Raw genomic sequence first — 14,268 nt, 5'->3', positions numbered from 1 at the left:
AACGGCCCACTAGCAACAAGCTGTATGTACACCGGTATCCCCCAATTCGTATTTGCCTCCTTGGATGCATCGCCGTGGAAGGCGAGGAGTTCCGGCCGCCGGAGAGGTGAGAGATGAGCCTCTCCGCCACCTTCCGGTCCACCAAAATCCCCCGCCGCACTCTCCCCACCAAATCCGTCGAGGCTGTCGCCCTCTCTCCCTCCCGGGTACCGGCCGCGCCCGCCTCCGCCGCGTCCGGAGATCCATCGGCGGCAGCCGCCGGGAAGAGCAAGAAGAAAGAGAAGAAGGAGGAAGCGGCGGCGGCGGCGGCGTGGTGCGTCTACCTCATCGCCTCCTCCCGGATCCCTCGCACGTACGTCGGCGTCACCACCGACTTCCCTCGCCGGTGATTCCTCATTTCCCCTCCTCCAGTCTTGCCTGGTTAATTTCTCAAGACAATCGCGGCGGCTATAGCTAGGTTACGCGTAGAGCATCGCGTGGAACCGTTTCGGATTTTGGGTTGGTTGAAGAATTGGCCGGAATTGAATCGATGCCTCCATTTTGGGTTGTGATCCTTGTTCTCGCAGGCCTGCAGTTTCGTTCTAGCTTAAGAACAAAGGAAGAGATGAGCAGGAAAACAAGAACAAGAACTTGTAACTGCGCAATAGGATTCTTTGGTAAAGACTGAATAATATTGTATCTGGGTTTAAAGAAAATTGATCTGTCTTGCTCAGGTTTATATATAGCTTCGTAGGAATACATGCTTGGAATCTTCTTTGTATGTTCCTGTTGGTATTTGTGTATTGACAGTCCCAAAAAGGTTTATAGCAAGTATGCAGACGAGAAGAAAACATAGATATGTCATATGTTTAGCCATACCACATAGAAACTGTGTTTATTGGTTCGCGAATAACGAACAGATCCCTTTCCTTTCCTTTCCTAAAGACTGAATATTGTTTTAGCTGGCTTGAAACTTTTGGGCTGTCTTGCCCAAGTTTGTAGTACTGTAGGAAATAATTGCTTGCAGTTGTGTTTTGTGTGTTCTTGCTGATATGTATTGACAGTTCTAGAAGGTTAGACAGTATGCCGGCGAGAAGAAAATATACACATGTTTAGTCATAGTACTGCACATGAGTTGTGCTTATTGAAAGGATCCTTTTTCATTCTAGGTTGAGACAACATAATGGCGAGTTAAAAGGTGGTGCGAAAGCATCCTCTGCTGGAAGGCCGTGGAATCTCGCATGCCTTGTTGAAGGCTTCACCAACAGAAGTGAAGGTTAGTATAGTAAAAATCTCATCTTTCTACTGCTTCATACTTTCGGCGAGATGTTACTAAGATGGCGTACCATGCTCTAGTGTTAGTCCGGGGGTCTCATCACCGTTTTCTAGAAAGCATTATCTGCTCTACTTTGTTGTGCTACTTTCTTCTACTTGGCAATGGCTGTTACTAAACTTGTTTTGTTTTTGTAAGTTGAACTTTGTTGGCCCTGATCATTAGTTTCCCTGTGAAGTTATTTTAACTATGCCACAATAAAACACCAACATGAATATTTATCCCACAATGTGATAGTGGTTCACCTATCTTATATATTCTTACCATTGTTTCCCTGTAATTTTTTTTATATTAACAAAGATATAACCGAGGGTTCACCATCAGAACTGTTAGTGTTTGACTTATCTTCATATACATTGACATCTGTGTCATTGTTACTGTCGTCCTCTTCATCTGTGTCAGAGCCAGTTCATCATAGTCATCACCATCATCAATAAAAACATTATCATCCTTATCACCATCCTTATCTCTAATAGCCTCCTTCACTTGTTTTTCAAAATCGTAACGCTTAGTCTCGCTGTACACACTCTGAGAGACGTTCTTGATGTGCATGTTTGAAGGCAAAAAATATGAACCAAAGCCTGCTTAACATAAAGTATCTACAAAGGCAGCTATTGGTCTAGGCAAGAAATGATGCCCGTAGCTCTAATTTCTAGCAAAGCCTACTTGGGGTTAAACACATTTTCATGCAGTTTATGAAGAAAGTAGTTCATTAAGAGCCAACCCAATACAAGCTTCTGCAATCATCACTCACCTCTATATTATTCAAACATTTCATATGATTCTTTAGCCAAATCATATCTGCATCTTTTATGTGTATCATCCGAGGGAAACCTTTGTCTATCTCATTGAAATCCACATGCTTTACCATGTCAAGAAGGATAACCTGTGAAAGCATTTGTAAGTTGAAAAAGATTTGCAAGTAAAAATAAGGTCCATATGAATCATTTGGAAGTACTTGCAATCAACAAAAGCGGACTTCCGACCAAAATAGGTCGCCTTTGGCTCAAGATAATCTGAAATTCCTTTCACTAATAGGTCGACGATAATTTTTCACCAATTCCAGTTTTTGATATCATCAGTATCTTCCAGAATCTTCATGAACTTTTGATCTATGTTGAGCGAAGTATTAGGGCCTCGAAGCAACCGAATACTGCATACATGTACATCCTGACACTAGGCTTCCTCAAGTTGTTGCACTTTTTCAGCTTAAGATTACAATCGATCAACCGCATACTCCTACTGGTGCCATTGCTTCGTCTGCTAGATAATACTTCTTGTTTGGCTGAACACATCTCTTTTTTTTTTGCCACTGCCCCAATATTCCACAAGAATTACCTTGCCCTTGTTGGGCAACCCAAATACTTTTTGTACCACCTTCATCAAATCAATGATTTGCTCGCTCCCCTGCTTCCCCAATCTCAGGGTTTAATTCACACAGTCCACCCTTTAGGCCAACCAAACAATTGCAGGAGCATGTAAAGTACTCGTGAATTGCAATTTCATGGTGTTGCCAAATTGTTGTTCTCTGATTTTTTTTTTCTGTGCCTATTCTTCAAATACTTGTACATATGCTTCATTAAGTTTGCTGGCTGACACCTGGATCGAAATTCCTGTCATTTTAATCACTAATTAGGACACAAGCAGGAATGAAAATGAAACAAGTCAATTTAGAACTACAACTTAATAGGTTAATTAAGCAGGAAGAAATGAAAATGTAATATTCATCAATACGCATATGCAAAGCAAAAAAGAAAACGACAGTTCCGCTGTTAAAAACTTGAGCCGCTGAGTAAGATGTCCTATACATTTACCAGATTGTGTTTCCTTGCAGCATGCGAGTTCGAATCGAAGTGGAAGAACATCTCCAAGAAGATGACGCGGAAGAGCAGCAAGCCCGGGATGAGCTCGGTGCTGCAGCACCGGGAAGCGGCGTTGGGCAAGGTGAAAACCTTTCAGGACTGCAGCCGCCTCGATATCAAATGGCACTCCAGCTGAGGCTGTGTTTCTCCCGCTGTTGTATGTACACTGTACACACATTTAACCGTGGAAGAAATTGCCCGCTAACTTGTGAAGTTCGTGAGGGTTCTTCACTGCAGAGGCTTCTCGACTTCCGTAGTTCATGATATGTACAAAAAGGGTTCCCTTGTCTTGCAGCTCAAATGAGCATACATTTACACATTCATCTGGTAGCAGATTGATGATGATGCCAAATTGAGGGAACCGGTGATTGCAAACTCTGGTTTCTTTTGTTTGGGCATTGTGATAAGAGTGTCCCTACAGATAAAGTATATTGTATTGTATTGTATTGTATCGTATGATCAATCCCTTTCTTCACATATACGAGTATGCGTAAACTTTTTTTCAAATGTAAATTCAAACAAGAAATCCAGGTACAATTTTCCATGTAACATAATACATGACCAACACCAGAACTAAGTAATTTGAATTCAGTAAAAAAAACTACTCCGTATGTAATTTGAAGGGACAAAAAAATCCTACTTCTCAGTTACTACCTAATTTGAATTATGTCAACAAAAAAAAACTACTGTAATTTGAAGGAAGAAATATTACTTGTCACTACGCGCTTGCTACAATACAAAACAAAATAAAACAAAAATCCGAGTTAGAAATAAAAAATAAAATGGATGTAGTAGGCCGAATCCGGGAAGGAATCATAGTTCGAAGGTGATTGCATATCCGCCGCCGCCGCTTTCTACAAATGCAGCGGCCAGATCGATCCCCCTTAATTTGCCCTAGCTAGCTTCGAACAGATTCACAGCACAAGAACTCGACATGGACGGCCATGGCGGCTCCGGCTCCGGCGCCGACCACGTCCACGACGACGCCTCTCCGATGGCCGCCGACGAAGTTCTGTCGCCGTCCCAAGCGCTGCGTCTTATTCGGCTCTACATGTCCGACCTTGCTCGAGAATCCGGCAATGGCGCCGGCGGTGGCGACGGACACGAAGCAGCGATCCAGCCCGATGACGGCGGCGACGGGCAGTTCACGATCCTCCACATCCACGGCTCCACCACCGGCACCGGAGACGACGACGGCGTGGGCGTTGGCGGTGAGTACAACGACGGTACGTTCATGATGACCGTCCACACGGTCCATATCCACAGCCACGCCGGCGCCGGAGAAGAGGAAGGCTTGGGCGTCGGCAGCGAGGAGGGGGCGTACAGGGACGGCGGGTTCGGCGCCGTGCCGGCCTCCCGCGCGGCGATCGACGGGCTGCCCGAGGCCGCCGCCAACGACGCGGCCGTCCGGGAGGCCTCCTGCGCCGTGTGCCTCGAGAGCTTGGTACCATCATCCGATGGCGGCGGCAGGATCAAGAAGATGCCGTGCTGTTCCAATGGCTTCCACGAGCGCTGCATCGCCGACTGGCTCCGCGTCAGCCGCCTCTGCCCCTGCTGCCGCTTCGCGCTCCCCGCCGCCGCCGAGGAAGACAACGACGACGGCGACATGGAGGAGGGCGAGGTCCGTGGTTTCCGGCCGTACGTGCTTCATTTAGAAGAAGAAGACGACGGCGAACTGGAGGAAGGGGAATTGCGCGATTCCTCCGAGTCGCAGGAGGAAGAAGAAGATGACGATGAGATGGAGGAGGAAGATGACGATGACATGGAGGAGGGCGAGTTTCGTGTCTCGAATTCGGTCCGGCGGCTGGAGGAGGAAGACGATGATGACGTGGAGGATGAGCTGGATGATTGGATGGAGTATGACGAACAAGAGGAAGAAGACGATGACGACGACGCGTATGGAGCCAAGGAGGATGATTACATGCTTTGATCGACCGATCGATCTATGCAAATGTAAATCAAAACAAAGGGTGATCGATTAGCAATTGATTAAAGAGTGACAACAAAATTGTGATATTTGGTTGCTGAAATGCTGTCACGGTTAATTGTAAATTAAGCGGTCGGAGTTATGTCCCGGCGCCATTCCTTCTCCCCCGTCTCCGTTGTTCGTCTCGAGTCTTAAAACACAATCTAGTCAGATCCAAAGGCTGAGTTTGTCCCTAGCTAGCTAAATATCAGATCCGGAGTATAACAAAACTGTTTCATAATCTGTTGTGATAATTAAACTCCTCTTATTTTATCTTATTTCGCTGTAAAAAAAAAGACTGCTCACTCCATCCAACAAAAATAATGTCTCCATTTTGACTAAATTTGAATGCATCTATACCACTAAGTCATGTCTAGATATATTCAAATTTTGACAAACTTGAGACATCTTTTGTTGGACGGAGAGAGTATCTTATTTTATAGGATCTTGTTGGGACATATCTAAACATCGTTATATTCGTGGTTGCCGGCCAGCCCGACGGCGCCGGAGAAGACGAAGGCTTGGGTGTCAGCGACGAGGAGGAGGCTCGACGGCGGTTTGGCGCCGTGCCGGCCTCCCGCGCGGTGATCGACGGGCTGCCCGAGGCGCCCGCCGGTGACGCGGCCGTCAAGGAGGCCTCCTGCGTCGTGTGCCTCGGATGCTTGGTACCATCATCCGACGGCCATGGTGATGGCGGCAGCAGGATCAAGAAGATGGCGTGATGTTCCAATGGCTTCCACGAGCGCAGCGAGCTCTGCCCCTGATGCTGCTTCGCGCTCCCCGCCGCCGTCGAGGAAGACGACGACGACATGGAGGAAGGCGAGGTCCATGGTTTCCGGCCGTACGTACTTCATTTAGAAGAAGACGACGGCGAATTGGTGGAAGGGGAATTGTGCGATTCCTCCAAGCCCCAGGAGGAAGAAGAAGACTATAATGAGATAAGAGGAGGAAGATGACGATGACATGGAGGAAGGCGAGTTCCGTGTCTCGATTGCGGTCCGGCGGCTGGAGGTGAAAGACGATGATGACGTGGAGGATGAGCTGGATGATTCCATCGTGGAGTATGACGAGGAGGAAGACGACGACGACGACGCTTATGGAACCAAGGAGGAGGATTGCATGTTATGATCGATGGATGGATGCAAATGTAAATTAATTTTTTTGGGTGTGGCTACGTCTAAATTGCCTGATTTTTTAGCAAAAAGATTAAATGTAAGTTGACGAATCAAAGACGTTGGATCGGTATCTAAATCTCATTTTATCCTTCTTAGTTCTGATCGATCGATCGATGCAAATGTAAATCAAATTAAAAGGGGGATAGATTAGCAAATTAAACAGTGACAACACAATGTGTTGGTCGCTGGAATGTGTCACGGCAAACTAAATTTATGATCATCAGACTGTCGTAAACATGTAGAGATGACAAAAACATTTTTATATGTGTTATGTCCCGACGCCTGAATAGTTAAGGAAAAGTTTCGAATCTTAAAGAACAATGATCAATCCATTAGTCCCTAGCTAAAAGACTCATCCTATTTTATAAGATCTTGTCGGCCTGTCGGGACATATCTAAACATCGTTATATCATCATCGTGGTTGCCGGCCGGCCGTGCAGTACGTCGCTACCAATAAAGTCTTGCATCACACATCGGGATTTCAGGAGGACAGCTTGGGTAATTTGGACGCTAATGCCATTCTAAACCATTTTAACTTTGACTCCATCGGGACAGACTGATTGACGTTTCGATGGATATATACCGAGCTATAGCTGGCTCTATATATCTTCTTGGACTGAACATCTGCCGGCCGGACACCAATTATATGTGCGTGATGGCCGAGGTGGCGACGCCATGCGAAGAGAGCAGCGCCGGCGGCGGCGATGGCCGGAGCAACCGCTTCCTGGTGGTGGCCTACGGCATCCAGGGCCACCTCAACCCGGCGCGCTCCCTGGCCCGTCGTCTCGCCGGCATCGATGGCGTCGCGGCGGTTCTCTCGGTGCCGCTCTTCGCCCACCGCCGCATGTTCCCTTCCGACTCCGGCGAGGGCATAGTTAGCGACGGTGTCATCTCCTACGCCCCCTTCTCCGACGGCCTAGACGACGGAAGCTGGCCCACCGGGTCGGAGGAGGACAAGGCGCGCCGCCGGAGGGCGAGCGTCGAGAGCCTGTCCGCCGTGGTGCGCCGCCTCGCCGACGCCGGGACGCCCGTGACGTGCGCGGTGTGCACGCTCAACATGCCGGCGGTCGTCGAGGTCGCTCGCGCGCACGCTCTGCCGCTCGGCGTGTACTGGATCCAGCCGGCGACGGTGCTCGTCGCCTACTACCACTTCTTCCACGGCCACGCCGACGCCATCCTCGCCACCGCCGAACCGGCGGCGCACGAGCCGACTTTGACGCTTCCGGGCCTTAGCCGGGCTCTCAGGGCCCGCGACATGCCGTCTTTCTTCTTCACCGGCGACGACAGCGCCGACGAGCTCTCCAAGATGATCCTCCAGGGGTTCCGCGAGCTGTTCGAGCTGATGGACGACAAGGAGGAGACTCCATGCATGATGCTCGTGAACACGCTCGAAGCCCTGGAAGAGACGGCGCTGAGGGCGATCCGGCCGTACCTCGGCGACGATGTCTTCGCCGTGGGCGCCCCGGTTCTCGCCGGAGCCGGGGAAGAAGAACCTGCCGGCACAGGAGGAGAGACCATCCACCTGTTCGCCCAGGAGGAGGGGAAGAGGTACATGACGTGGCTGGACGCGCAGCCGGTGAAGTCGGTGGTGTACGTGTCGTCGGGGAGCCTGCTGACATACAGCGCGCGGCAGGCGGAGGAGCTCCTGCTCGGCCTTGAGCGTCTTGGGCGGCCGTACCTCTGGGTGGTCCGCCGTGATGGCCGCTCGCCAGAGCTCGAGCGACTCCTCCATGTGGCGGCGGAAGAGGGAGCAGGAATGGTGGTGGAGTGGTGCGAGCAGAAGGCGGTGCTGGCCCACCCGTCGGTGGCGTGCTTCGTGACGCACTGCGGCTGGAGCTCGACGCTGGAAACAATGGCGCTCGGCGTGCCGGCCGTGGCGGCGCCGAGCTGGTCCGACCAGCCGATGAACGCACACCTGCTTGCAGAGGAGTGGGGCGTGGGCGTCAGGGCAGAGCGCGACGCCGACGGGGTTCTCACCGGCGACGAGCTGGCCAGGTGCGTCGAGCAGGTGCTCAGTGACGGCAAGACAGCGGCGAACGCGAGCGCTTGGAAGGAGAAGGCGCGACAGGCGATGGCCGCCGACGGGCCATCAGAGAGAAGCCTCCGAAGCTTCGTCAGGAGAGTGCAAGAACTGTCTGGGATGAATCTTTAGCCGTTCTCTCTTTGCCGTTGATGAAAAATCTCATCACGAATATCAAAGCAAATGAATAGGTGTGCAATTTTGCTTTGTTTTTTTGTTTTCCCCATGCTTAAATATTTCCCTTAATAATTAGGATCAAGCAAATGAAGCTGTAAAACTTCTGATCCAGGTTTAGATTTGCAATTATTTGTAAACCACACTGATTTCAGAACATCCTGGCAAGTTGGCAACCCTTGCTTCACAGAAGAGAAGGGAATCCATAAAATTAACGAATTCTGCTTGAATCCATTTGAATGGTTCTCACTGCGGCACATTTCAATTTCCCAAAGACATGCAGTAACTAACAACTGGACACTGAAACAGACCGACAGATTAACTAACAGCTTGGGATAGTTCGAGTTTCCCCAGTGAACCACTCACAAAGGACTGGACTGACAGACTAGGATAGTAGTACTACTACATCATCAGTGAGACAGGTATTTGCTAACAGCTTACAGCAGCAAACTTCATATTTCATCAGAGGAAGCAGAAACGGTCTCCATCAGAAAATACACCGGTAAGTCACATGGTTCCCGGTGAGCTCGCCATCATACGTAACTCTGAGCACGGTTCCCTTGCCGAGGCCATAGTAGCGAGCGATAGCATCGGTCTCTAGCATGCGAGGCAACTGAAAGATACAAACAGTGAGTTTCAGCAAAGTGATGTGTAAGTGCTATACTAAAGTAAACACACAAAGGAGCCTGCAATGTGGTATCCCATTTGGCGATTTGGCAATTTCAGGCATCTCAATAAGGCTCCACACAAAGAAATGTGGCATGCCAGTACAGTGACTATAAAAACATATATCATGGCCAGATAAGCATATTTTCAATCCAAGATTTAGTTTGGCAGCTTGTAAGGAGCCAGCAATATATCTTGTCTTTAACGAAAAGCTGAAAAATAATGTCTCCATAATATATCTTGTCTTAAAAGTAAAGCCTGTTCTTTTTTACTCAGCTAAACTAGAAACCCTATAAGCTACAGCTAAATAATTTCATCGAAAGAAGAAGATATTTTGACTGCAGTTCCACTTTAAATGTGTGTGCCTGGCAGGTTAATCATAGTAAATAAACCGTGTGCATTATCCAGCGAGAATACTCACTGGATAGTCAACCCAATTAGAAATATATATTTTTCACAGCAGTGACACATAGTTCACATTAGAAACTAGGAATAACAAGTTCTACCGCACTGTCATCTAATTAACTAGAGACAGACATACCTGTGAATCCACGACGTTGTACTTCTTCAGCAGATGGGCTTTTTCTTCTGGAGTAAGCACTTCATGCTCGGGCTTCAGGACATGCTTAGTAACGTTCACCAGTAGTTCTGCGATCTATTATTGCAGATGAACCTTAGCATGTACCGGTACATATAACACACACCACTAAACACACACACATGCTGAATCCAGATGCTAAGCAAAAACGAGTATACAACACCATGTTCAGTACAGTACAATTACTGAAGGAACAACGCCTTTCTTAATGAAATGTCATTGGTACTTAACAAGCTATAACACACACATATAGAGCCAATGATGTCCTTTACTTGCAGCTTACAACTCTAAGAATGCTGAATTTTACAGTTTCAGGATAGAATGCGGACATCAATCAAAGAAATTTATTAAGGAAACTGACCTGGAACACATCCACTTTGTACTTGAAGATCTCCTTGATGGCGTCTTTAGCCCTGGACGTTATCTTGCTCTGCAGCACCAGAATGAGGCAAGACAGGTTCTCGTCTTTCACTCGCCCATACACCTCCCGGATAGCCGCGATCTTGAAAGGCTCCGGTGGGCAGAACACGAGTTGCACCTGCGTTCAACAAGCATCCACACAGACACAGACACAGACACAGAAAAGGGGATCTTCTTTTAAATAGAGCAGAAATCGAATCGGGAGAAATCCATGGAGGGGATTAGATTAGATTACTGCTATGGCTATTACCTTGTTGGAGGGGTCGGAGGCGAGGGTGGTGGAGAAGGAGAGACGGTCGATCTCGGGCCTCTCGGCCCACCAGGCGCGGAACTCCGGGAGCGTGCGGGCGAGGTCGGCCTCCGGCACGGCGTACCGGCGGTCGCGGAGCATCTCCAGCGCCGTCCGGCGGGCCAGGAACAGGCGGTGACTCTCCGGGTCGCCGCTGTCGATCATCGACGACACGCAGCGGGCGACCATGGGAACGCCGTCGTCGTCGTCGTCGCCGCCGTCGTTGTTGTAGCGGGGGCCGACGGCGGCCTTTGGGGCGACGGCGGGGGCGCGGGCCGGGGTGGAGGCCACGGAGCTCTCCGCCGAGTCCATGGTGAGCGAGGATTGCTGCCGGGCGGCGGTGGATTGGCTCAGCGGCTCTCGGGCTTCCGCTGGGAACGAAGGAAATGGGGGATCTTTGGTTGGTTTGGGTTTAGGGTGGGTTGTAGAGCAGGGGCTAGAAAGCAAAATTAGCCACTCACAAGTACAAGTCACCAACAACAAAAAAATGCAAGTATTTGTTTTTCTGAGAATAACAATGTATTTTCTACCATTAAAAATACCACATACTACGTACTACTATATTTTTGCAAATATTTTTTTCCTTTTGCATGTTTTTTTTCTTCCTTTCTGTCAACTAATGTAGAAATGTCTATCTCCTGATATTTAAGTTAATTATGCATAAACATTTTTTTCAAGCCTCTTTTTCTCGGAGATTTTCTTTCTTCCAATGGAGATACATCGGTATATGACCGATCCACATGTTTAAATACCATCTTAACTTGCGCAATATGATCTTTTAATTATTAATACGTTAGATGCCATCTTGACTATTCATGTGGGCTATTGGATCTAAAATGCACGATGCAGTTAAATTTTGAGAATCATAACATCCCAATTAAACATGTTTTGCACATAACCCACTGTACATATCCACGTTTTCTTATCTTTGATTATCACCTCTTATCTTGACCACATGTCGTAGATCCGATTGCGCGGGATAAAAGTTTGCAAGTTTGGCTGGCAAGTAATGCAAAAATGTCTATCTCTTGATATTTGAGTTACGGCATAAACATTTTTTTTCAAGCCTCTTGTTCTCCGAGGTATCTCGGAGATTTTCATTTTTCCCAATGGGTACATCAGTATATGATCATCCACGCGTTAAATACCATCTTGACTTGCACGACAGTATGTATGATTTTCTTTTTAATTAGTGGGTTAATTTCTAGCCTCTTGGTGTCCGTAGCATCCCAAAGGGCACTCACAATGCAAATGCATTGTATTTTGAGTTGAATACTATATCTCTTGCTGTATTTCATAGGTATATAGGTACAAATTTGTTTTTGAAGTAAATTAGCATGCTCTGCTATTGCTGGTGCATTGTGCTTATCTTCTTGTCGTACCTTTAAACATGTTCCATAGTCCATAGCACTCCACCATATCTTTTTTTCTCAATTGCTTGTTGCATAACCATTTTCTCCTAGATAACACTGATTAATTATCATCTTTTAGCAAAGCATAATCTGTAGTACAGTCTTTCAATCAAGATCCAATCATTACATGTAGAGGGTCAATGCATCTGATTGTGCTTGTATATATCTAGTAATACACGGAGGTTTGAAGGCCAATGACGAAATCTAACTGCCATGCGTCACTTAGGCAGCTAGCTTTGGCATCTAGCGTGGCCGTTAGTACCAGTGTTACTGGTTGGCATTTTCTTAAGGGAACCTAACTAACAAAGATCAACTGACTTCCGCGTCTCCGGCCATCTGACGTACCTACGTGCTTTCCTTTATGTGCTTTCATAAGGAAAATACCAAATATTAACTGGTACAAGTAGGATGTACTATTTCTGTTTTATAATTCTTGTCTCAAATTTGGTAAAAAATGAATGTATCTATTATTAAAAAATATCTAGATACATGTAATATTTCGACAAGAATAATGAAACAAAGGGAGTACTTACAAGTATATGTATATGTATATGTATATGTATATGTATATGTAGTTAAAGGGTTTGGCGTTCAGTTAAGTAACCAACCTCAAGTGGAGGCGCAAAGGAATGATAAGCATCAACTAAATTGAAGGGTTGAAATCGTGTTCAGCCACGTCAAAAGTATGGGAAGTATTTATTTATTCCAATCCATAATAAATGGGAGAGATTTAGTACTCTCTCTGTTTCATAATTCTTGTCTTACATGTATCTAGACAATTTTTAGAAATAAATACATCCGTTTTTGGACAAATTTGAGACAAGAATTATGAAACAAGTGGCGTGGATTCTATACAAATCTACGCCACTTATTTCAGAACAGAGAGAGTACTAAATCCCCGACACTTATTATGAATCGGAGAAAGTACCGGAATATTAGATCCGAATTAACAAGCCCGCAAAGGTAGTTCTAGAAAGAAAAATCTCCAGTATATTAAGTGCGATGCAAGCCGTGTTAAGATATTCGTTTAGCCACTTTCAGAAACAAAAGAAGAAGGAGACGATATTTAGTGATTTAGTTGGTCAGTCCACCATCCAAGTTGTAACGGACAGTTCGTCACTGAGCTTGCGCCTTCGTGTCAGTAGAGCAGAAAAAGACAAACAGCCTTTCAAAAAAAAAAGACAAGCAGAAGGAATACCATGTTGACTAGTCTTCGCCCCGACCCAAGACCCACCATGCAGGGGGCCAAACTAATTAAATTAAACCCCATGCATGCATGCTGACTGTAGCATCTCCGGGTCACTCACTGAAGTGCTATATAAATACCCCATTGTTTGGTTCATGGAGATCCATCACGCCTTTGCCTTTCTCTTCGTCTCCGTCTTCGTCTCCAGCCAGCGAAAGGGAAAGAGGATTAATCAGAACCGATGGCGCTCGTCGGCCGGCCGAGAACAATGGCGGTGAGGGTGCCGGACTACGTGCTCCACGACGACGATGGCAGCAGCAGCAGCAGAAGCAGCGGGGCCTTCTTCGCGCGGCGGCGGGGGCCGCCTACCTACTTCTCCTCCTCCTTCTCCGGCCCCGGCCCGGCGTCCAGCGATGCCATGGCGGCGCTGCATGTGCTGCCGGAGCCGGAGACGACGAGGGAGGACTGTTGCGCCGTGTGCCTCGACGGCTTGGAGGACACCCGTGGCAACGGCGAGCCGGCGGCGATCAGGAGCATGCCGTGCTCACACTCGTTCCACGAGGGCTGCATCTTCCGGTGGCTCGCCGTCAGCCGCGTCTGCCCCTGCTGCCGCTTCCCGCTGCCCTCCGCCGCCGCCGGTGCCAGAACCGGAAAAAGAACCAACTGAACTGTTGTTGATTGATTTATCTCGATTCATGTCTTCAGTTGAGGCTAAATTTTTGGACCGCTCCGATTACTTTTTTGATTTAGGGGGTGGGCTGGATGGTTTTTTCAGCGTCGGCGCTCCCATTTCGCGTTTGGTGGTCCTTTAGGGGGTGGGCTGGAGAGCTCTAAGGGCATCTCCAAGGGAAGCCCCCAAATCCTCCACTTTTGTCCATATGAGGATCAAATTATATAATTCAATGTGAACCCACATTATTTCAAAAGTGGTCCACATCCCCATTTATTCCTCAAATTTTGGGACAGTATAGGGAGTCCACAATTACGCAAAACTTTCCAAACCTTGTCCATTTGACTTCTTTGGACCTCATGTCAAAGACTCATGGAGAGATAAATGAGAGGTTATCATTGGACAACAACATATTTTCTACACCCATTTGTCCATTTAACATCCCCAAATTAATGGACAAATGCGGGCTCACCCTTGAAGATGTCCTAACTCAACAAAAATTAACTGACTCTCATGCC

The 14,268-nt window shown here is 47.5% G+C and overlaps 3 protein-coding genes across 3 annotated transcripts; 2 read left to right on the top strand and 1 right to left on the bottom strand.

The window, feature by feature from the left end:
* The first annotated feature begins 42 nt into the window (after window positions 1-42).
* On the top strand, window positions 43-3,653 carry LOC100842997 (structure-specific endonuclease subunit slx1). Its single transcript, XM_003577840.4, has 3 exons — window positions 43-385; window positions 1,149-1,255; window positions 3,147-3,653. Exons 1-3 carry the CDS (start codon window positions 114-116, stop codon window positions 3,308-3,310), a joined length of 543 nt encoding a protein of 180 aa, XP_003577888.1. The 5' UTR covers window positions 43-113; the 3' UTR covers window positions 3,311-3,653.
* Window positions 3,654-6,954: 3,301 nt separating this feature from the next.
* On the top strand, window positions 6,955-8,685 carry LOC100836799 (crocetin glucosyltransferase, chloroplastic). Its single transcript, XM_003576311.3, has one exon. It carries the CDS (start codon window positions 6,962-6,964, stop codon window positions 8,465-8,467), a length of 1,506 nt encoding a protein of 501 aa, XP_003576359.2. The 5' UTR covers window positions 6,955-6,961; the 3' UTR covers window positions 8,468-8,685.
* Window positions 8,686-8,715: 30 nt separating this feature from the next.
* On the bottom strand, window positions 8,716-10,903 carry LOC100836489 (DNA-directed RNA polymerase V subunit 5A). The gene is made up of 4 exons (XM_010239676.3): window positions 10,444-10,903; window positions 10,135-10,311; window positions 9,717-9,830; window positions 8,716-9,122 (listed from the first exon to the last, which is right to left on the bottom strand). Exons 1-4 carry the CDS (start codon window positions 10,792-10,794, stop codon window positions 8,997-8,999), a joined length of 768 nt encoding a protein of 255 aa, XP_010237978.1. The 5' UTR covers window positions 10,795-10,903; the 3' UTR covers window positions 8,716-8,996.
* Window positions 10,904-14,268: the final 3,365 nt, after the last annotated feature.

This window comes from Brachypodium distachyon, chromosome 4 (assembly GCF_000005505.3).
Source record: "Brachypodium distachyon strain Bd21 chromosome 4, Brachypodium_distachyon_v3.0, whole genome shotgun sequence".
In the NCBI taxonomy this organism is placed as follows: Eukaryota; Viridiplantae; Streptophyta; class Magnoliopsida; order Poales; family Poaceae; genus Brachypodium; species Brachypodium distachyon.
The sequence above is the reverse complement of the archived record's forward strand: the minus strand, read 5'-3'. Positions and strand labels throughout refer to the sequence as shown.